At 37.0% G+C, this 24,862-nt stretch overlaps 1 protein-coding gene across 1 annotated transcript in view; it reads left to right on the forward strand.

Moving 5' to 3' along the window:
- Nucleotides 1-24,617, forward strand: part of SLC39A8 (solute carrier family 39 member 8) — a 67,959-nt gene extending 43,342 nt beyond the window's left edge. The window contains exons 6-8 of the mRNA XM_016223583.2: nt 20,146-20,353; nt 20,549-20,733; nt 22,799-24,617. Coding sequence (XP_016079069.2) covers nt 20,146-20,353; nt 20,549-20,733; nt 22,799-22,948 — 543 coding nt within the window. The 3' untranslated portion in view covers nt 22,949-24,617. The remainder of the gene's footprint in view (nt 1-20,145; nt 20,354-20,548; nt 20,734-22,798) is intronic.
- The last annotated feature ends 245 nt before the right edge of the window (nt 24,618-24,862 follow it).

Here is a 24,862-nt window from a genome sequence, read left to right on the forward strand (position 1 = left end):
AAATTGCAAAGATGAAAAATTTAGGGATACAAGTGTAAAAATCATAATTTGAAAGGCAAGATGGAGCACCAGTGAATAAAGTCACACTGTTAGAGATAGTACATGCAACCTAAATTAAATTAGAGTTAAAATGGAAAGGTTTGAAGTAGCCAGAGCAACTTACCAAAAAGGGAAATCCTCCATTAAGCACTACTTTTGTTTTTTCAGATAGAACATAGTCCCAGTTATGTAAATTTGGCAAAAGTATTTTATAGTTGACTACCCCCCCCCCCCAGGTGAGGAGGGACTTTGGGTCATCTGTTGTAATTCCATTAATCAGCCAATCATTTGACAGTTAGGACATTCCTGATCTCACACAGGGAGGTTGGTAGCATCACTACTGATTTACTACCAACTACTAGGCTAGCTGGGAGAATCAAATAAAATAATGTATATAAAAGTGCTTTGAAAGGTACCCAAATCTATGCTATTTAATCTATTAAGGATTGTTTATGGGTCAGTCAGGGACTGCTATGATATCCAAATAAAAAGGGAACATTTTAGTTAATTGTTTGATAAACCTTTAAATGCTTAATACTTTTGTGGAGTTTATCATTTTAATCCATTGATATGTGTTTTTAGGTCCATAATTAAAATGTTATTAAATTTGACTTCTGGGTAACTTCTAGATTTTTAGGGTTTTCTTTTCCCTCTGTATATAGCTCTCTCCCCCAATCTAACTTCTGTTGAATAAATGAATATCTTGAAGTAAAAAAGAAAAGAAAGAAAAGGAGTTCTGAAAGGTTAAGGTTAGGGGTAGTGTTCGGGCAGGCTAAATAGCCATCTCAGATGGGTGAAAAAAGAAAATTACATTTATTAAGAGGGAATGGGGATAGGGGTATCCAAAAGGAAGGGCTACACAGCACTGAGTCAAAGGGTTTTGGGTCCATGATGGCAGCAAAGTATAGTTGGGACAGTGAAAGAAGGAAGAACATAGAAGAAGCAACAGGAGAGCCTAGGCTGGGCTGCTTTGGCTCACTGAGAAGTCAGAGAGAGAGAACGAGGCCTTGGGGACAGGTTCAGGGGGTAATTCATTGCTCCCCTGGTTACAAGTCTTGTGGGGTTCCCTTGGAGAGATGGAGATGGCGCTGACGTGCCACCCTGGTGGGGAGCGTGCCCCAGGTCCTTTGTCCTGAACTATTTATCTTTTTTTGCAGGGGGGGTCTTAGGGGAAATCTCAGGGGAGTGATTCAATAGAATATTCATCAGCTTTCCAGGTGGGCTCTTTCAGGGGAAATGGATAAACAATTGGATAAATCACTCTCCATTGATTGGTCAGTGCCAGTGCAGGGGGTCATTAGTCAATGTATCTGGCCCTGAGGCAACCACAGCACGCGCCACTTTTCAGGTTTTGCTGCTTTTCTGGGCCTGGAGCTGAAATACAACAGAGACCTAGATGTTATCTTTAGGGAGGAAGGCTCGGGAGGAGGTCTAATCCTCATGACCAGCAATATGCTCGAAGAGGGTAAATTGCCCTGGGGACAAGGTTTTTGTTTTTCCCCTTTCTAGGCCTCTGGGGCTTCCTGCCCTGGTGAGTCTCTGTACCCTAGTTTCTGTACCTGGGTTTCTGTACCTTGCCCATCTAACAAGTTCAGACAAGACATTCCAAGAGAAGTCCTCACAATCTCCCTAGACATTGGAGAGAAATCTTGACTAATTCCTATCCCACATATTGCTTGCCAAAGAACCTTTGAAAATCTACTCAGAGTCCAACTCACAGTGGACAGACACTTTTTGTGAATTATCAGGATAAAGATACCAATTTTTTTTTTTTTTTTAAGAGGATCCCTTTTATTTCTTTGTTTTTTAAAAATATGTCTTGATTGATTTCAGAGAGAGGAAGGGAGAGGGAGAGAGAGATAGAACCATCAATGATGAGAGAGTCATTGATCGGCTGCCTCCTGCACGCCCCCCACCTGGGACCTAGCCTGCGTCCCGGGCATGTGCCCTGACCGAGGATGGAACTGTGATCTCCTGGATCATAAGTTAGTGCTCAACCACTGAGCCACGCCAACCCAGCACCAAAACCTTCTTGCTTTCTAATTTGATTTGAGTACTTGTATTTCTATTTAATTTAATTTAATTTATTTATTTGGTCATTAGCAATTTCTGTCATTTTATTATGGTCTTAACACTTTAATTATACATTTTTATTTGTATTTTAATTTTCTGTCATACTCTTTTTATTTATTTTATTTTTTTCTGATATAACACTTACTTTGATTTTTATTTTATTTTTCATCACCATTATCTCCTTTATGCCCTCTTCCATTTCCCCCCTCCCTCCTTCACCTCCCCCTTAAATCACCACACATTCATTTTTACTGTGTGATCTTACTACTTGTTTATCCATTTTCTCTGATAATGATAATTTTTTTCTTTCCAGCTTTTTGCCAAAGCAATGCTGCAATGTGCATTCTTATCTATGTCTCATTGTGCTTGTGTGTGAGAGTTTGTCTAGGGTTGAGGTGGGCACTAATGGCATTTCAAGTAAAGCAAATTTTTGTGTGACTATTTCCTGTGCACCGTCGTCTATTAAGCATTTCTGGCTTCCAGGGTACTATTTGTCAGTAGCAGCGCTCCAGTCATTAATGACAACCAAAAAATAGCCCCTATTACCCTCACATTTCTAAATGCCCTGGGGCGGTGTCTAGGTAGTTTCAGATTCAGAACCATTGATCTTTTCTCAATTGGATTTTTGTGAGGCAAGTAAGCCCCATAGAAAACAATCTAAGTGACTATTTTATCTCTTAAGGATGGTACAAAATATATTGTGCATTCTAAGTGCACAAAAGATAAATTAATTTACTATGTATAATGGATATCTTAAGGCATTAAGACTTAATTGTCTTGCAGAATCTCTGTGAGAAAAGTTGGGCTGTATAGTTACACTTGAAAGAAATGAGTTGTAGAGTCTGCACATATGTGATTTTACTGGATAACAACAAATTACTCTCCACCTGTTATATTTAGTCACAGTTTCATCAACAGCAGGAGAAAATTCACATTTTCTCCACATCTTCGACAATACCGAGAATTTCAGACTTTCAAATATATGTTGCCAATTTAATGAGTTTGAAATGGTATCTTTTTGTGACTTGTCTTTGTATATCTTTGATTACTAGCTAACTTTAGCATCTCTTTATATGCTTGTCAAAAGTTTACTTTTGTGTTTCCTGTCCATCTATTCCACATATTTTTAGTTCTCTTTTTTAATTGATTTGTATTAAAGAAAATTTATTCTGACACTCATTAAAAGGGTAAGGAAGACTTTAGCCAAGACTATAACCATATGGGTTGACTCTGCAGAAGACAGAGATTGGACTCAACTTGGAATATAGCAGTGACTGCTGAGGATTTATAACTAGTAAGCAAAGTGAGGAGGTCGGTGAATAGAAAATTACTAAGAGGAGATATCAAGGGCAGGAGAAATTCTTGCTAAATCAACTTAATAGGATTATTGCTGAAGGCAGGCCAGGATGGTGAGATATCTAAGATGAGGAGATTCTTACTAAACTGCCTTAGCAGGATTCTGGCTATTACTGGACTCTATGACGATGGACACAGAAGCCCAAGACTGAGACGTAGTTGAGAAGAGGGCTTGGAGGAGCCTGACTAAAGTTTGGTCAAGGAGTCTTAGTCATTTGTAGGAGTTTTTCATATATTCTAGATCCTAATATTTACTCATTAAATGGATTACAATATATTCTTGGAGTCTGTGACTTCTCTTTTCACTTAGTTTATCATATATTTTATTTTTAAAAAGTTTTAATTTTAATGTATTCAGTATGTCAATACTTTCCTTCAGGCTTTCTACTCTCTGAGAATTAAGGAACCTTTCCTTTGACAAAGTAAAGAAGATACTCTTCCATTTAAAAAAAAAAGTTTAATTTCTCGCATGGAATTATTTTTGTATACAATATAAGAAAAAGATCCAATGTTTTTGTAGAGATAAGCAGTTATCCTAGCTTCTTTTATGAGATGGGTCATTGTATCTATGACATATATCAACTTTCTATATATCAATATGTCGGTATCGGGAATTTCTATTCTCTTCCTGCCCTATACCACAAAAATTCTTGTTCTAAACAACACTACCTTCATTATCTTTTTAGTAAACAATGAGCTTCTAAGACTATGCTCCTCACTTTCTTTTTTTAATTGAAAATTATCTTTGTTTTTCCATATGAGTATAATTTTGGGGATTTTTATTGACATCGTATTGAATTTACTGATCAATTGAGGGATAGCTGACATTTTTATAATATTTTAGATATTCTTTGTTTTGTAATTTTCCATGTCAAGCTCTTTAAACTGTCCTATTGGATTTATTACTAATTAGTTTGTGGCTTTGCAGGTATTCTAAATGATATTTCTTTTTCCTACTATATTCTCTAGTTGGTTATTACTGATATGGAGGAGCACACAAATTTTAGTATACCGATTTTGTATCCTGCAGTATTGCCGAACTCTCCTACTATTTCTTGTATTTTATTTGCTTAGTCTTTTGGATTTTCTATATAGACATCAGAGAACAAATAAGCACAATTTTTCTTCTCCAATTGTTATAACTCTTATTTCTCCTGTCTCATTATATTGACAAGGACTCATGGGGTAATGCTGAGTAGATGCAGTCATAGCTGGCATTTTGTCTTATTTCTGACTTTGATGGGAATGCTTCTAAGTTCAGTAGGTTGCTTGCTTCAATTTTCTTTAAAAAAAAGATGATATTCTTAATTGGATTAAGAAAGTTCCTTCATTATTCAGAATTTACTAGGTGTTTTTCTCAGTTTTAAATTTTATTGGAATTTTTTTCTATACTATTACCAAATATGAATCTATACAGTTAATTTTTCTACATTTAGAATTGGGGAGTCTTGAAACAAGGTGAAAGACAAAATAAATAAACATATTTTATCACAAATATGGCATTTCTGAACTACAGTGTTATTTATTTGGTGTGTTAATTGATTAGTAACATGAAAAGTAGAGCAACTTTGCATTGTCAAAAGAATTCAAGTCATAGGTCTTAGTTTAAATTCTGACTCTGACAACTAATCAGGCAACTTCACTTTCCTAAAACTCATTTTCGGTATTTGTAAATTGGCAAAAATGTCTAGCAGTCAGGATTATTAGTAGGATTAAATAAAATCTTTAAAAAGTAATGAATAAGTGTAGGTATGCGGTAAATATTAAATCTTACTGCTACCACTAGCTAAATTGCTTCCTGATTTGTATGTTTCTCATCAATTCACATGGCTACTTTGAATGAAATCCAAACATGAACACATTTTTGTGAAGAAAAATATTCTTATCTACTTGACAGGCATCTACCATGTACTTGGTATTCCTTAAAGGTACAGACACGTAAAAGTAGCATATGTGCAGAGTACTTTCAGGAGAGGTATGCACAGCTGCTGGGCTGAGAAAGATGTGGCACACACTGGGGTTGGGAGAGATGCAAGTGAACTGGACATGGATGCTCTCCTGGGAAGATGATGTTTGTACTCACCTTCAAAAATTGCTAGGTGCAGAGGATATATCCAATTATTATTTTTAAACATTGGGCTTTTTCTAATTTTGAAAAATGTTGGATCATTTCCTCGTTTCCCTGTAGAGCACCGGTTCTTCATCACTTCCCTTAGGAAGTTGTTTGATGGTGCTCATTAGCTTTTGCAATAGAATATACAGACCCACCAATTATTGCCTACAATTTAAAGGGACTCAAAGACCCACTGAAGGGCCTCTACAGTCTTCCAGATAATGCTCTCCGATGTAGGGAGATACTTGAGAAAAGAAAATAAATGCCCTGCAGAGAGCACTGCAGTAGGTGCCTTACAGTAATTCCTACAACAACCTGTGGATAGGCATTAAATCTATTTACAGGCGAGTAACTTAAGACACCATTAAGTTAAGCAACTCACTCAAGTTCACACAGATAATAAATGGCAAAGCTATGATGAGATCCCCTTCTGGGGTCTTGAGTCCCAAGCCCGTGTTCCTTCCAGGTACATGACACTCACTTCCTAATGGGAACATTGCTCTAATCAGTTCTGATTTCTATCAAATTATTTTGAAATATAATTTGTACTGAGTTGAGGATTGCCTGCGTAGCAAAACCCTGTTAATTTTGACTCTACTAATCAGTCATAGCTGATAAATTACAATTTGTTCTATTTTGCTTAGAGGTTGTCCTGTAGAGTATCTTGGCAGCATCTATAAAATTTGCTTTTGAAGCAGATTGTAGGCAGGATGCACCTAAAATTTTAAAATTTTCTAAAGAAACAGCAAGTTGCTATTATATAATTGATAGGCTACATTAACCTTATCTATGGAATGTGGCAGGTTTCCTTAAGACCCTCTACCACACCGAAAATTGGCTGTGGAAGCCTTCTATTAGTTCTGAAAAGCAATAAAAGTGTATTTATCCAAACATGTTCTGTACTAGATTACATTCACTGATCAAGCAGGACTTATCCCAATTTAGAAGAATTAGTGAGATTTTACTCAGTTAGGTTTGATGTCAAGTTAATTTCCTTGCCATTAGTATAATGAAGAATTTCTGTGTTGCTCTGTCATGCGTACTGATTGATAAAAAAAATTGAGAATGAATGCCAACATATTTTTCTTTGATAAACGAGGAAAAAATTTAAGAGGTTCAAGCAAATTATTCTGGGAAATCAGAAAGAGTTGCTTAATTCTATTGTGTAGAAAGCCCAGTTGCAAACCAGCATAAGCAATGGTGAAATTTAAATACATATTCTATTGTTGATGTGTCTTTAACATCAGCTTTTTCAAAGTGTTTTTTTTTTTTTTTTTAAGTTTGCAATGTAAAGGTTGTCTATGTCATAAATGTTGGATTTGCCAAAATAGGCCTTTTTCTTTTCTTTGATTTCTGTCATTTGGAAATATTTATATGGTGCTATATTTTTTACATGCTGCATCCTGCAGTTTGGGAATGCTGGATCAAGACCTGGTGAGTAATTTTTACTCAGTGTATGGCATGATGGAATATTGGCCAAAGCATGAAGTGTTTTATTTTAATAAATGAATTTTATGTCCCCAGGAGAAGCCCTTGAGGAGGCAGAATTTATACTATATTCTATATATTCTATATACTATATTCTACTATTCCATGTTCTATCAAAATAAGAATCCTAAATTAGAAAGATCACAAAGCTAATGCATCATACAAATGAAGTGCGGTCTTGCCAAATGCTTTTGGACTTTGACACTACTGTATTATGTAGTAGAGTTTTAACAGATCATCACACACACACACACACACACACACACACACACACACACACACACACCTCTAGCTATTCATCTGTCTGTATATTCATGTCTATTCAGTTTTATGTCTGAGGCAAAGGTCCAGATCAAAAATGTCACTTTTATAATTATTAACACTTCACTGATAATCTTAACGAACAAAAAAGTAGTTGAAGGTGTTTGAAGACCAAATTAAGTGCTCACTGTTAATAAATGATCATCAGGTTAGAGTCAGATCATTGATTGGGTGGAGAAACTGGATTTTATTATATGCCTGCTTTTTAGATAGGGAATTTCAGCCCCTTTCTGAGGATTTCAATCTAATTAAGTTGATAACACCTCATTTATTTTAATTAAGTGGTGGCTTTTCCCTCTCTTAACTTTGTTTACCATGTTAATCAGTGGCCCAGTTTATTCAGATATATTGTAAGTTTCAACTTCTTATCAGAAAGGAGAGAGCTCAGTGTGTGAGGCCAGTTATTATTATTATTTTTTAAATATATCTTTATTGATTTCAGAGAGAGGAAAGGAGAGGGAGAGGGAGATAGAAACATCCATGATGAGAGAGTCATTGATCGAGCCCGCAACCCGGGCATGTGCCCTGACCAGGAATCGAACCCCGATCGCCTGGATCCCAGGTTGACGCTCAACTGCTGAGCCACGCCCGGCCGGGCGAGGCCAGTTATTTTTAAGTGGTGGGATATTATTGCTTTTTATTTCTGTTTCAGGTATCAGGGCATTACAGGTAAAGAAAGAGAACCAACTTCATTTTATTGAACTACTTCTTGGGAATATCAAGTTGCTAATGAACATGACTTTATTAAACCTTTTATAGCAACTCAGTGAAGACAGATTAAAGTAAAAAAAATTCAATGGCTGAGAAGGCACCAATAAAGATTCAACAAACCATGCAGATCTCTGGTCTGATGCTTTCTAGTTCATCTACTTTTATTACTAGGTTATAAAATAAACATTGGAAAAGCTGAAGTGAGAGATCATCATTAACAGTTTTCTAGGCTACAAAACAAACACCCAAATCTAGAAGTTGTTTTACACTTGGAAAGTAAAATCATAAAAATTTGTCACTGGGAAGGCATCACTTTTGCACAAATAGTTCACATTATCTCTGGATTCTTTGTAGTTTTTGTGACTTTGATCAAAATTTCAGAATTATGCAACTTGTATAGTAAAACAGTAATGGCAATCTTAAATTAAGCCTTCTTTTGTGGTGACATTTCATGTTCTGAATGACATCTGGGTCTATAGGTCAGATCAGTGAAGCTATATTAAAGGGCAGGAGGATGGTATTCAGCTATTCATTCTGTCATTCACTCACTTGTCATGTACCCTGGAGATATTGTGGTAAATCAGGCAGAAGATGTTTCTGCTCTCCTGCACTTTTTTTGTTCTAGTTGAGCATCATAGAGTTACAAATGCTGTGCAGGGAATTAAAATATTATGTGATGATGTCTTGGTAGCTACTTTAATTTGAGTGGTGAGGGACATATTTAAGCTAAAATCTGAACTGTAAGAAGCAGCTATCCATGCAAAGATCAGGAATAAGAAGGTCACAGCTGAGGAGCGAGCCAGTGCAAAGTCTCTAGGTGGGAAAGAGTTCAGCGGGTTTTAGGATAGGAGGTCGGCGTAGGTTGGGCACAGTGGGTTCGGTACAAAATGACATTGCAGAAAACCGTAGATAGAACTCTTACATCAAAGTTATTTGAATATGTTCTAAGATTTAAATAGTATTGATAGTCTCAAATAAGCCTCTGATTCTAAGATTACATTTTCTTTAATGTAACAAACTCAGGAAGGGACAGTCAAAACAACTGTATTTTTCTGTCCATTTTGTGGTCTGTAAACAACAGATTCTATGGAGTAGATTTGAAAGACCCAAAATGGTGTATTTTCACCCTCAATAATTGGAGGTATTAATTTATTTTTTAATTGAATTTATTGGGGTGACATTGGTTAATAAAGTTATATAGGTTTCAGGTGTACAATTCTATATTACATCACCTATATATTGTATATTGTATTGTGTATTAACCACCCCAAGTCAAGTCTTCCTGCATCACCATTTATTCCCCCTTTATCCACTTCTACCTCCCCCACTCCCCTTTCCCTCTGGTCATCACCATACCGTCATTTGTGTTTATGAGGGTTTTTTTGTTTGTTTAATCCCTTTAGCTTTGTTACCCAACCGGCCCCCCCACCCTCTGACAGCTGTCAGTCCTTTCTCTGTCTCTATGAGTCTGTTTCTATTTTGCTTGTTAGTTCCTTTTGTTCATTACATCCACATATAAGTAAAATTATATGGTACTTGTCTTTCTCTGACTGCCTTATTTCACTTAGCATAATACTTTCCAGGTCCATCCATGCTGTTGCAAAGGGTAAGATTTCCTTTTTTTGGCAAACCGCAGAATATCAAATTAGTGTATTCAGTCCCTGGTGCCTTCCAGGATGGAGGCTGGCAACAGCAATAAAATAATCCATTATTATAGCAATAAAGTACTGAACCCAGAATTTTATACCTAAAACACTCAGTTCTTTTGTGTAGGCTCTCTGCCTTTTATTATTGCATGGGCTTAGGAGACAAATTGTCTGGGCTGAAGTCCTAGCTTTTGCATTTCTAGCTGTGTGGTTTTGGTCAAGTCCTTACCTCTGGTGTCCTCATTACTTCATCTGTGATTCTGATGTTGGAAGTACTCATCTCATGGCATTTAGGAGAATACTTTGCATACAGTAAGCACTCAACAGTGTTCATTGCCTTTGTTGCTTCTATTCTTATTTTTATGCCCTCTTCTTCCATCAGTCTTCTGAAAAATGTGTCCGCCTCATACAATTAGGTGCAAGAGGGCAGCTGATAAGAATCTCCTGCCCTCTATAGGTCACCGGGATGGAGGCTGATGCACTCTGAGGTCTGCTGACTAGAATGTAATTTTGGTGTTCCGTTTCTCCATTCAGTTCAGCAAAACAAGCCCCTATCCTCATCACTTATTAAAGAAATTTTTATTGAACACCTACTAATGTTAAGCTCTGGGCTGAAATGAAAAAAGAAAATTTCTTGTGTTCCAGCAGCTTTTGATTTGGCTCTACAACTTTTAGTCACAGTGAATTGTCAAAAAAACAAAGAACAACAAAAACACTTAAGCATTTAAAAAAAAAATCTTTATTGATTTCAGAGAGAGGAAGGAAGAAGGAGAGAGAGAGAGAGAAACATCAATGACTAGAGAGCCACTGATTGGCTGCCTTCTGCATGCCCCCCACCAGGGATCCAGCCCGAAACCCAGGCATATGTCCTGACCAAGAATCAAACTGGGATCTCCTGGATCATAGGTTCATGCTCAACCACTGAGCCACATTGGCTGGGCAGACTGCCTAGTTCTTAATACCCCACTATGGTCCTATTTGCCTGTTCTGTTACCGTGACTGCTGTTAGCGCTTCCTCTCATCCCTCTTGCCATCTAGCTATCATTCCTTATCTTTTCCCACTTTTCCCAGCATCTTCCCCTAAGAGGCTTACATTTCGAGATCTTCTCTGCCAAGCAGAGAGCACTCCCTCCCTCATCTCCTGCAGGGCTAGTTAACCAATCATTTGTAGTGCATTGGGTGGGATCTTCTACATTTCAGGTCTTTTGACATAATTCATGTCAAACAGCGAGTAAACACCAGGCAGCTGCTGCGTGGTTCCTCTACCAGACCCCACCCTACCCCTGTTTCCTCATCTGAATCATTCTGAAAGCCTTCATGCTGAGCAATGTAGATATTCCCGCATTTGGGAAACACTACTTTCCAGGAGCCTATCCAAAATTTTCTATAATTTACCTTAAAACTTATCCAGTTTTCTGGTGCCTCCTGACTCTCTTTAAGACTTCTCCATAACAAAGAGTTGTGTGGGCTGGGGAGTACATTATACAGACTTCTCATAAGAAATAATACCCTGCTCCCCAAATGTACCAGAACATTAATGCTATCCTTATTTGCAGTAACAGTAGGCAATCTTTTAGAGTGATGTAAATAGTCCATTGAGATAACTGTAAATACTTAATTTGTATATACTTTAAATACCATTGATGAAATAGCATATTTCTTGAAAACCCTTCACATTTCTCCTAAATTATTTTTTTTTCAAGGCAGTAAAATGATATGCTCCCAAACTGAAAATGAAAGGCAATTATTTCAACTCCTAAAGAGCAAAACAATTTTACTTACATTCCACAGAAGGGATGGAGGGAAAAGAAACAATTTTCAATGTTTCTGGAAATTGTTATTTTCCTGTTAATGGATCTCTCTTTATCAATATTTTTAAGTTCAGTGTAAGATTGCATAGCTGGCTGGTGCTGGCACACTTACAGATCTAGCCGCAGATAAATGGCTGTAGGGAACTCTCCATGAAGCCTTGTTTTTTTGAGAGAAAAGAGATAGAGCATTTGGTGTAGATACAGTGAGAGTCTGAATCACCTGCTGTTGCAGTTTGTGTCTTCAAGACTGGTGTGGGCCTAATCTTGTGTATACAGTTTAATAATGGAATGCTGAAGTGGATGGTTGATTTTATGGCCTGCTTGATCAAATAACACCCAGTTCATATTGAGCATGATCTGTCTGCTATCCATACTTCCAATTCCACTGGGTCTGCTGGGTCATAAGTACCAAGAGGCAGGAAAGCTTGTGACGTGGTCTAGACCCTGCAGAGCCCTTTCATATTCTGGGCTTCACTGAAAAAATGCAGCCCACCTATGGGTAATCAATTTCCCATTTCCCCATACTATGAATATATGAAAAACCCAATTAAATGCCATTTGGGGGAGATCTGGTCCTTATGGCCATTTCCAGCACCAATGATTATATCTGTTAGCATCTTAATAGGAAACAGATGGGACACAAATTAAAATAATTTCAAGAATGTTTATTTATAGGTTTGAGTGGGGTGTAAGAGGGCGAGGAATGGCCCCAAAGGTGGAAAGGTGGGAGCATTTACTAGAACCTGGGAGGGAATTGTCTTGAGAAGAGCTGTGGCCTTTAATTGAGGGTCATGGCCAGCCTGAGGTGACCTCACAAAGGGGTATCAGAATACATACCATGACTTTTCCTTCTTTTCTACCCCTGAACTCCCTCTGGGGCTCCCCAGTGGTAAATCTCAAATGGAAACTAGAGGACAGGGAGCCTGTAGCCGTGGCCCATTCAGGACGGCGCCAGGACAGACCGCAGAGCGAGAGGGAGGAGAGTCATGCTGGCAAGGCGGATGAAAGCCGCCTCTCACAGGGTTGACGTCTGAATCCTGGGTGTTCTTTTCTGGACTGTGAATTCCAACAAGATGGAGATTATTTTATTTATATTTCTGTCTTCAATTCTTCACACACTTCCTGCCGGCTATAAAATAGGTGCTCAGTAAATAATTGAGTAGCCCCATCCCAACACCTTCTGTGTGCCTTTAAGCAAGTCATTTATATTCTTGGATTGTCATCGTCCTCATCTCTAAAATTAGAACACCAGTATCTGTTCTATTTTACTCATGAGGATGTTGTAAAGGTCAAAAGAAAATGAAGACACTAACAGATGGAAGTGCTTTGTAAACTATGAAGTGCTGAGGATGTATTACTTTACATCTTTACTTTTTTCCCTCCTATACCCAGTCAACTGTCTGATTCATATAAACTTAACTCAGATTTCATACTTTTTATTTTCTGGCTAATTAATCCCCTGACTCTTTCGCATACCTCGAACTTCAGTAGTTGAAAGTCAATAGCTTTCTTTAAGAGTATATTTATACTCAAGCTCAAGAATCTCTGTTAAGAATATTCCTCTTTTTGCTTTTAACAAAGCTCTTTTTTTAAAATATAGATTCAATTTTCTTTTTTTCTCCAAGAATCTTGATCAGCATGCTCTTGAATATATTTAAGGATCATACATGAGAAATCTTCTGTTTTCCACACTTTTCTCTTAGGCAGTTTTGTTTTTCTTCCTTATGATAATGCTGTGTTTATCTGTACTTTGTTAGATAAGATGATCTGTATGCTACAGTGGTTATTCATGGAGCAGTCAGTGGTTTATAAACATCTCATTTAATCATCACGACACTCCTCTGAAGTTGGTAGTATTATTTTCACCGTTCTACAGATAAGGAATGTAAAATCAGATTCCAAGTAACTATTTTTTTAAAGAACTTCAATTTTTTAAAGAGTAGTTTTAGGTTCACAACAAAATTGAGAAGAAAGATTTCTCATATACCTCCTGCCCCCGCACATTAATAGCCTCCTTCATTATCAGTGTCCACCACCAGGTCTGTACATTTGTTACAATTGTTGTACCTACAGTGACACATTCTAATCACCCAAAGTCCAGAGTTTATAGTTCACTCTTGGTGTTGTAAATTCCATGTGTTTGGACAAATTCGTAATGATACGTATGCATCATTAAAGCATGATATGGAGTGTTTCACTACCCTAAAATTCCCTCTGCTCCACCTACTCATCCCTTTCCCTCCCCTAACCCTTGGCGACCACTGACCTTTTTACTGTCTCTATAGTTTTGCCTTTTTCAGAATATCCTATAGTTGGAATCACATAGTTAGTAGCCTTTTCAGATTGGCTTCTTTCACTTAGTAATATGCATTTAAGATTCCTCCATGTCTTTTCATGACTTGATAGCTCATTTTTTGGGGGAAGGATGTTAATAATTCCATTGTCTGGATATACCACAATTTATTTATCCACTTACCTACTGAAGGGTATCTTGGTTGCTTCCAAGTTTTGGCAATCAAGTATAAAGCTGCTGTAACATCTGTGTGTACAAAGGTTTTCAACTTCTTTGGCTAAACACCAAAGAATGCAATTGCTGGATCATATGGTAAGAGTACATTTAGTTTTGTAAGAAATTGCCAAACTGTCTTCCAAAGTGGCTGTACCATTTTGCATTTCCACCAGCAATGAGTGAGAGTTCCCTTTGCCCCACATCCTCACCAGTATTTGATGTCATTGTTCCTGATTTTGGCCATTCACATAGGTATATAGTGTTATCATGGTGTTTTAATTTGCATTTCTCTGATGACATATAATGTGGAGCATATTTTCATATGTGTATTCACCATCTGTGAATCTTTGGTGGGGTGTCTGCTAATGTCTTTGGCCCATTTTTTAATCAGGTTAATTTTCTTATTGTTTAGCTTTATGAGTTCTTAGTGTATTTTGTTTAACAGTCCTTTATCAGATGCGCCTTTTGCAAATATTTCCTCCCAATCTGTGGCTTGTTTTCTCATTCCATTGACACTGTATTTTGCAAAGCAGAAGTTTTTAATTTTAATGAAGTCCAGGTTATCAATTATTTCTTTCATGGATTGTGCCTTTGGTATTGTATCTAAAAGGTTATTGCCATACTCAAGGTCATCTAGGTTTTCTCCTGTGTCATCAAGAGTTTTATAGTTTTGCATTACGTTTAGGTCTATGATCCACTTTGAATCAATTTTTGTGAAGGGTGTGAGGTTTGTGTCTAGATTGTGTGTGTGTGTGTGTGTGTGTGTGTGTATAAATGTCCACTAGTTCCAGCACCAGTTGTTGAAAAGACTATCTTTTCTCCAGTGCATTGCCTTTGTTTCTTTGTCAAAGATCAGTTAAACATTGATATGAGTCTACTTCTGGGCTCTCTATTTCATTCCATTGATCTATTGGTCTGTTCTTTTTCAAATAGCATAATGTCTTGATTACTGTAGCTGTATCGTAAGTCGACATCAGGTAGTGTCAATTCTCCATCTTTGTTCCTTTCCCTCAATGTTATGTTGGCCATTCTAGATTTTTTTGCCATTCCATATACATTGTAAAATAAAAAAATATCCACAAAACAACTTGTTGGGATTTTGATTGGGACTGCATTGACTTATAGATCAAATTGGGAAGAACTGACATGTTGACAACATTGAGTCTTTCAATCCGTAAGAATGGACTATCTCTCCATTTATTTAAATTTTCTTTGATTTCTTTTATCATAGTTTTGTGCTTTTCCTCATATAGATCTTGTACATATTTTGTTAGATTTAAACCTAAGTATTTTATCTTTTGGGGGAGCTAATGGTATTTTCAAGTTCCACTTGTTAATTGCTGGTATGTAGGAAAGCAATTGACTTATATATATATATTTGTATTCTATAACCTTGCTATATTTGTGTATTAGTTCCAGGATAGTTTTTGTCAATTCTTTTGGATTTTTTATATAGAAGGTCATTTGTCAACAAAGGCAGTTATATTTCTTCCTTCCCAATGTGTATATACATTTATTTCCTTTCCCTGTCTTAGTGCATTAGCTAGGACCCAAGTAACTTTCTGAGACACAGCATTAGTAAGTAGCAGGGCCAATACTCAAACTTAACCCATTTGATGCCAAGGCACATATATACCCTTGAATCATTAAGCTATCCTACATTCAGTGCTCCTTCCTATAAATCTCACTCATCTTTATTTGTAGCCTCTTAAAATGATAGTTTTTACTTGTATTTATATTATATTAATTTACCCTTTACAGGCATACATTTTATGGGTTTTTTTGCATATAATTTTCATCTTTTGTTTGTTGTCATTTATACTTCCTTCTGCCATCTTTATTGAGTTTTTTAATGGGTTGTCACTTTCATCTTTGGCTTGTTTTTCTCATTTTCAGAGCTCTTACTCTGCAAAATTTTTTCAGCATGTAATATGGAACTTGGAATTTAATATTTACTGGCAGTGGTTGTTTGCTTTTACCTTCTTACTGATAAAACATATAAACAATAAACCATAAAAACATTTTCATTATTCATGGCTCATCTTGCCTCCCCAAATGCAGAATGAGGTCTGACTGTGCTCCTGCTGATCTTTGCTGCCATTAATCCTATAAAAAAAGATTCATTTTAGTGGGACAATACGCCACCTTTTCAATTTAGATCAAACCCACAGGCAGCCTGCTTCTCCAGCTTTACCTTATTTGTTGATGATAATAACTCCTGAATCATCACAAATTCTTTTTTCCCTCTTGCTGGTTCTCACCCCATGGCTTTAATCTTTTGCTTTCTGAGTATTAAAATAACATACACTAAGTGAAAAAAAAAAACAGAACACCCGTAAAAGATAAAAAACGCACAAACAGTACTGTCTCCCAGGGAGAACCGTGCTTAGCATTTTTGTATATATCATTCCAAACATATTTTCACTTAGACCATCATGAAGTTACAATAATAATCATTTTTCTAAAAAGCTGCCCAACAGACATACTGTTTTATAATTTTTTTTTTTTTTTACCTCGGCACTATGTTTTGGGTGTCTTGACAGGCAGGCCTGCATCATCTCTGCCCCCGCATCTGCTTCCTTGCAGGTGTAGCTGCGTTCACAGGCCCTGTGTTCTGCTGCCGGAGAGCCACACCCTTCCTCTGCCCCCCAGTCCTCTCCACCTCCTCCTCTTCAGTCTCCTTTCCTTCACCCTCTTCATCTTCCTCCTCCTGCGTGCCTGTCCCTGCGGCTCCCAGCGCAGGCCACCCCTCCTCCCCTGTCCTCTCCCCTCCTGCCCCCTTTCTCCTTCCGACCTCCCCCTGCCTTGCTTAAACCTAAGCTGCTCTGCAGGGAGCCCACTTGCTTCCTTCACGCTGATTTCTTGGTGCTTTTTCTTTCTTTCGCTCTTTGCTTCTTCCTCCATGCTGATGCCGGGCTTCAACTTAGTCTCTCCACTCTTACAACTTCGGTCCGTGATACTCTTTCTGTCCCCATTCTGGTTATTCTGTAATTTGCCTTGACTTTCATTTCTATTAATAACTAAGGTGAGAGGCGCTGAGAGCTTTGCCGACGACGGCACAGCAGTTGTTGTCAGAGCCCAGCTAGAATTCAGTGCTGGCTCTCAGACCTGTGGTCTTTTCACTAGACTGAGCTGTCCCATCACGGCTGAGGGTGTAAGAGCCTCACGTTTAGTGCATGAGCTCAACAGAGAAGCAAGCAAGCGAGCACTGACAGCCGCAAACAGGAACCAAAAAGGGAAAGAGTAGAACATTCACTGACTCAACTAGAAGGGCTTGAATTTAATGTTCTCTCTGCTCAGTAACTCAGTTCCAGGCAAATTAAAGAAGACTTTTTTGAATGTTTGCCTACTTTTGTTTGCTCCAAAGCTATTAAAAATGTATAGCTGTTAACTTACCCCACAGTGCCATTTGAGACCTGAACTTATAAAGCTAAAAGGAAGCATAGTAAATAGAGTTGATAATATCTGTACTTAGATGTAAGATTATCGTGCCTGATATATTAACTTAATTTCTTTTTCAGAATTAAAGGAGTCTGTATACAGAGTTTGTGTATAGTGTATAATACCAGGTTGTCAAGACTTGGTCTTGTAATCTTTCCCCTAAACCATCACAAGAAATAAAGAAATTATAAACTGTAATTGAAAAATAAAATAAGGAAAAAAAACACAAAAAAATAATTATAAATATGTGATTAAGTAAACCAAGTTAGAAGATGAAAACAACTGGAGATGCTAAGTTGTATTCTGGCCATACATTTTTGTGAAGCCATGGTCTCTTCCTCTATGGTTTCTCTAATGACCACCTTTGTTTCTCCCTTGGCAATAATTGCTGCCTGTTCTGGGGCATTTATTCCAAGCCATGTACTAAATCATAAGTGTTTATATTTTTGTGCACTGAAGATATATCAATGGTTAAATTAATTAAACATGGAGACCATTTGATTGAAATGGCTCTAATGCTATGGTGGTCTATGGAAGCAAACCCAAATCTAAGCCTGTAAATGCCCGAAGGGTACAAAATAGAAGCCTAAGGGCAGCCAGTCACAAACAGCCAGCTAGGCTGTAAGCTATAGCCCATCAGTAATTTGCTTGCTTTGCTTTCAAATCTTCTCCATAAGTCTCTCCCTGAGCTTCTGTCCATGGAGCGCTCTTAACTGCTTCCTGTTGGATGGTGCCGTATTTGAATTGATTTTTGCTCAAATTCTTGAAATTTTTAATTTGCCTCAGTTTTTCTTATAAAGTAAAAAGACCACAATTTAAGACCAGATGGAATTTTTTTATGCTGATGAGATTTTGCTTTTTAAAAATGAAAGGAGATTAAACACTTATTTCAACATTGCTTCAAGTATTTAGAAGAGTTTTTTCAGAGGAGGGGGCATTCTTGTGAACTGCCTCCAGATCAAATTACAAATTCTTGCCCCCCCCTCCCATCATGCCTTTGGAGTAGTGAAATAGTTACTAAAAAAATTTCCACTTTCTTTGTATCCTTGGGTAAGTTAACTAACCTTTCTGTGCTTTAGTTTCCTCAACTATAAAATGATGATAACAGTTGTGCTTAACTCATAGAATTGTTCTAAAGAAATTAAATATCTAAGTGCTTGGAACAATGGCTGGCACATAATAAAACTGCATGGCTTTCTATGACTATTTCTACTGCTGTTATGACTACTTCTACTACTACTACTACTACTACCACCTCTGCTATTATTAGTACTAACAGCCTTCCCTCCTTCCATCTAAATTTAAGAATTTATTGGCTCCAAATGACTTTGGCTATGCCTACAAACAAAAATCATCCTCTAAAGGAGAAGATTTGCCAGTAATGAAACAGTGAAAAGATGTATTGAAAGATCTAAAGTTAATTCTGAAAATACAGTCCCCAAGGTGTTTTGAGTAATGAAGTGATGTTGGAGTAAATGTAAAATCTCTCAGATGATTGCTCTGAAGGCAGTCCCTCTCAGCCGGATATATAGTGCGTATTTTTAAAAGAGCCAGTCAGGTACTTTACATCTTGTTTCTCCAAGGTAAATACAATTCTTGAAGGTAGAAGCTGTATTTTCTGCTTCCATGCATTTCCTGTAGCATCCAGCACACTGTTTTACAAATTGCAGATGTTCAATAAATATGTTGATTAGCTGCTGAGGCACAGTTGAGGGGAGAAGAATTAAGAATAAAATGTTCTCTAGTTAATTGCAAATTGCTTCCCTACTTAAAAATGTATTTGCATTTTATTATCTTTTTATTTTATTTTATTTATTTTACTATTTCTGGAAAATGCTTTGACATTTGATTGTATACATTTTGGTAAATTTCGTGAAAATTTAAATTCTTACAAAAGGCCCATTGTAAGATTTTCTATTTTTATTATTGTTTCAAAATGGAAAGAACTGTTAGTGTAAAGGCAGGCCTGTTTCAATCACACTTCATGAAATTCGTGAAGCGAATCATTGAAATTAGGGCTGGTAGGGACCATGTTGTTACAGCCTGAAAACCCAGCATAGCTCCAAGAAGACGGTGGAAACATAGTAAGTCATGGGAAAATAAATGACTCATCTAATACATTCTCCTCATTTTACAGTTGAAGAAACTGAGGCCCAGGTAACTTGCTCACAGTCACCTAGTGGCATGGGAGGGACTAAAAACAATGTTCTTGGATGCAATCGTGCTTTAAATGCGGATTTCACATTTAAATTGTAACATGAAAAAGACTTTACATTTAGTCCTTGAAAAATGTATTTTTATTTTAAAGTATGTGAATCGAATTCATAGGTTAATAACTGCTATATTTCAGGAAGGCACTAGTAGGAATTTGTTCATACAAATCAAAGGATTGTTTTAAGGGGAAAGCAAAATAAAATGTCCTTTAAGTGGCTTGTTCAAGGCCTGCCAACCTATTCATTTCCTTTTCCCCTACCTTTTCTCTATTATATATGATCAGGGGTTCCCATCCACTAGGAAAAACTTTGTTGTAACCATTTATCTCCCTCAAGATATAACACATCTCCTGTTTCTCCGTATTTCTTTAGACTTTCCAAAAATGCTGTTTATTCTGTTGATAGATTTTCTGCCATTTCACAGGATGAAAAAAAGGAGTCAAGCTCATGTACCTGCTTGAAGGGGCCCAAGCTGTCAGAAATAGGGACAATTGCCTGGATGATCACGCTCAGTGACGCCCTCCACAACTTCATCGATGGCTTGGCCATTGGGGCCTCCTGCACCTTGTCTCTCCTCCAGGGCCTCAGCACCTCCATCGCGATCCTGTGCGAGGAGTTTCCCCACGAGCTGGGTAAGGGGCTCTGCTCGCCCTGGGAAAGTCAGCTACTGCTCGGTTTCAGCGGAATGAGACGTTTCAGGTGACACCCACACTTAGAAACCCTGCTGGTGGCATCAAAGTAAAGAAGCCCTCGTTAGACGCTGATGATCACCTATCATCTCACCCCCAAACTGAAAAAACGCTTTGTTTGCTATTTTCTTCCTCTAGGGGACTTCGTGATTCTCCTCAATGCAGGGATGAGCACTCGACAGGCCTTGTTGTTCAACTTCCTTTCCGCGTGTTCCTGCTACGTGGGGCTAGCTTTTGGCATTTTGGTGGGCAACAACTTTGCTCCAAATATTATCTTTGCACTTGCTGGCGGCATGTTCCTTTATATTTCTCTGGCAGACATGGTAAGAAATTTCAAAATTTTTTCTTATTTTAGTTTAAAATTTATGAATAAACATCTGGGTTATACTTTGACTAAGGGTGACAAGAAATTCTTTCTGCTGTCATTGAAGACATTCCTAATTTAACAGATAACTCTTTTTGAGTAGTTTGCTGATAGTAATTTGAAAGGGATTCTCATTGGTTCTTTAACCTATGATCTTATTGACAGAAGAGGAAATGAATTATTTTTGTTGAAGGAGAGATATTTTCTCTATTTTTTTTTTTTTGCCTTGTGGTGGGTAAACTTGCATTGTATTATAGTATGTCCCTTAGGATTTTTTTCCTCTCTTTTGTGAGGATGTCACATTGGAAGCAGAATGATTTATTTTGTAAATAGAATTTTGTTATTTCAAAGTTCTAAACAGGGAGAGCCTTTTGAGTTAAACTAAAATTGGTAAATTAAAATTAGACATTATGTACTCGTGTCAGTGTATATTTGTATCTATGTTTATATCTATGGCTGTGTCTATGTATTTATTTGTGTGTGTGTGTGTGTGTGTTTGTGTGTAAGAGAGAGATTATAAATAGTCCTGTTCCTTTTCAAATGAATCATGGACAGCATCTTAGAAAATGAAGAGGTGCTAAGTGTATGCAAATCAAATAATATTTCCTTTGCATTTGGAACTGAATATGTATTACAGACATAATTTAATAATTTAATTTCTTTCATCTGCATTTTTAGCTCCAAATGATAACTGTCTAGCTCTGCTTCTTGAGCTGTGCAGACCCTTATAAGAGCAAGGATTCCATCTTTTAGAGCCATCACTGCATTTATATTTTTCTTCACAGAATTAATGTCTCCCACTCTATTTATGCTAGGTCATCCCTTCTCCCTTTTCTGATATAAGAACAGAATCTATTAGGGTGTTTAGTTTGCAGAAATAATACTGATAAATGATGCTGTATACACTTACAGCAGTTTCACACTACTCAGAATGGTGCCACCCATTTAATCCTGGTGCCAATTTTCTTCAGTTGGGCACATGATTGACTGTGGAGACCTCTTGGATGTGATACAGTGCACCGCTGCGTATACAGCAAGCATTTTTGGAATATGCTTTGAGAGTGCCTTTCACAGATCTCCGCAAGGAGCCTTTTCAGTGGAAGTCACCTGCTGAGAAAGTAGATCTTAAGTACAGAACTTGGGGTTTTAATTGCTTTCACTGTAATGAGATGGTTATAGCCTTCAATCCTAGAGCAATGCATAATTTATTTAAAACCTTGTAATTTTGTAAGGGGTAGAGCAAGCAAAAGGACACAAATGGAAAAGAACAAGAATGAAATGTATAGTGATTATTAAACAGATGATTTGTTCAGCTGCCATGAACTGATACTTCTGTACCGGGCCCGGAAATTGATAGGGCACTGGGGAGTCCAGGGAACAAGAGGCACAGTCCCTTCACCCGTGGGGCTTTCTGTTTACAAAGAAAGGATTCTAAAACTCAACAAAGGAACAAAAACCACACACATGACTAAGTAATTACAAATAACAGATCTGTGAAATATAAGGTAAAGCAATATATATGATGAGAGATGAATGTAAGGGAATCTAATATAAGTTAGAGGGGGCTAAGAGAAGCTTTTATAAGAAAGTAAGATTTAAGTTGAAACATGAAAGATTTAGTTCAATTGAAAAACTGGAGGCAGAGTTCAGATAGAAATATTGGTGGGTATGAAGATTTGAGGGAGGAAAGAGGCTGGAAAGAGTGGTGTGATGGAGCAGAGAGAGAGAAGAAGAGAGGGAGGGAGGGAGGGAGGGAGGAAGGGAGGGAGAGGGGGAGAGAGAGAGAGAGAGAGAGAATTAAATGAGGTCAATCCCATTGACTCACTTGGGGAACAGTATTTTCGTACTATCATTCTTGTTGATGTCTAATAGGGCTAGATATTCCTAGTACACTATCTATGCTAAAACATCTAAACATCTGAAATTTATAATCATTTATTCAGAAATCTATTAATCTATAAATGACTATTTTATGTTTTGCCACAAGATGGCAACAGTTATCTAACAATATATCTTTCTTCTAGTTTCCAGAGATGAATGACATGCTGAGAGAAAAGGTAACTGGAAGAAAAACCGATTTCACCTTCTTCATGATTCAGAATGCTGGGATGTTAACTGGCTTCACAGCCATCCTACTCATTACTTTGTATGCAGGAGAAATTGAATTGGGGTAATAGGAGATGAAAGATGCTGTTATTAACAAATAAAAACATCTCCAAAGGGATTTTAAGCTGATCCTGTTTAGTTAAAAGATAAATTTTAAAACTGTAGGTCAAGAAAACTAGCTATTGCTTTCAGATCTGTGAAACAGGCCATTATTTGTTATTAAAAATGTTTCAAAAGGTAATCAGTTCCAGTCTGAAAAGGCTCGTCTGCAAGATCTTTGGTAAATACCCACTTTTTCTTGTATCATACATATTAGAACATCATCACAAAGCAAGAAACATGCAGTGTAGTCACTTAGACACCAAAACCCAGAGAAAAATACCAGCTAGGTTGTAGAAGCTTTTAAAGCTCGGTGGTAGGATCAAAAGTTCAAGTGGTTTCAGAGTGGTTTTCTTTTAATTAATTTGTTCTAGTGCTTTCATGAACAAGTACATCAAAATGCGGGAGGTTATCAAAACGTATCCAACACAGACACAAATGATTCCAAGGCCTTCATGAACCCAGGGATGAAGGATTGCTCACAGCATTATTTGTTTTATATTTTAGTTTGGCATTTATAGGATTGTTTTGAAAACCATCCAGTATGAATTATGAAACCAATAAAGCTTTGCTAGCCCTAGTAAGTTTAGACTGTATCTGATACTTTATCGCTAAGTATGAACTCTACCAGATTTCACAAAAAGTAGGAATTGGCTTTGTATGACTTAGGTGTGGTCGCACCAAACAAATAGCAGAATAATGAATAAAGCTGGTGACTGACAGTTCAGTTTTCATGTACAGTGTTTGTTTTGTGAAGGTGAAGGCTGTGTTGGTTTGTAGAAAGAAATTGAATGTAATCTTAAGTAATTTTCTTTCAAAGATGAACACAATTATTTAGCAAAGGATAGTTTAAATAAATGCAAAGCAACAGCTGGACTGCTGTATGTTGAGGACTGATTATAAAACATACGTTCTTCCTGGGATTGAGAGTCATTCAGAAAAGACTTCTTTTGTGTTCAGTCTACATTTTTCCTGTATGGTATACTTTGGAAAAAAATTCTGCACACCATAGTTATTTTTCTACCTTTTATAAAAGATAGAGCCTGTTTTCTCGTTTAGTAGGCATAGAAAGTTGGTCTGAAATTGACATCCTAACCCCAATTCACACTCCCCAGTCATTTAAGGAAAGATAATTTGACAGGGAAGAAAATGATTTATAAAGCCAATAATGATCTCAGGAATTATATTTTCCCAGAGTATAAAATGGTGTCGCATAGCAATAATGCAGATCTGATGGATATTTAACATGTATGTGAATATACATTTCACTTTATGACTGACAATTAAAAAATTATTGTTTGACCAAATAGTAAACACCTTTGAAACCATGTTTTGTATCATTCACTATTAATTTTAGTATGTATCTTTTTGAGTGACTTCCATATACTTGGTATTATGGGGAAGACAGAAAAATAGGAAATTGGTGATATGTTTCTTTCAAGGATATTCAGCAAATGAAAACTATAAATATTTATAATTGTTCATTCAAACCAGTAAGCATAGAATCTCATTTTATCATGTCATCTGTTTACACAATTTTAAGAAATAATCTGACCTTTTTAAAGCATAGATTGTATGTCTGGGTTAATAAACTATTTACAACATGATATTAAAACAAACTCTCGTTTGGTGCAGATCATTGTATATGCGGACCGTCCTAGCGCTTCATGTTACTTTCTCCACGTGTTGACCTTTTGGCCATTTTTTTCAACTCTGAGTTGACATAATACTGCGTGAAGGCCCAAAAAGCAAAAAGAAAATTGCCACTTATTGGAGACTATGGTTGTGTTGTCTCCAATAGGTAGGAAATGGAAAGCCATGATTAAATATATATTATCCTAGGTAACTATTTGACAAAGTATAACCCTATCAGTCAACATATC

This window comes from Miniopterus natalensis, chromosome 1, assembly GCF_054644295.1.
Source record: "Miniopterus natalensis isolate mMinNat1 chromosome 1, mMinNat1.hap1, whole genome shotgun sequence".
Taxonomy (NCBI): Eukaryota; Metazoa; Chordata; class Mammalia; order Chiroptera; family Miniopteridae; genus Miniopterus; species Miniopterus natalensis.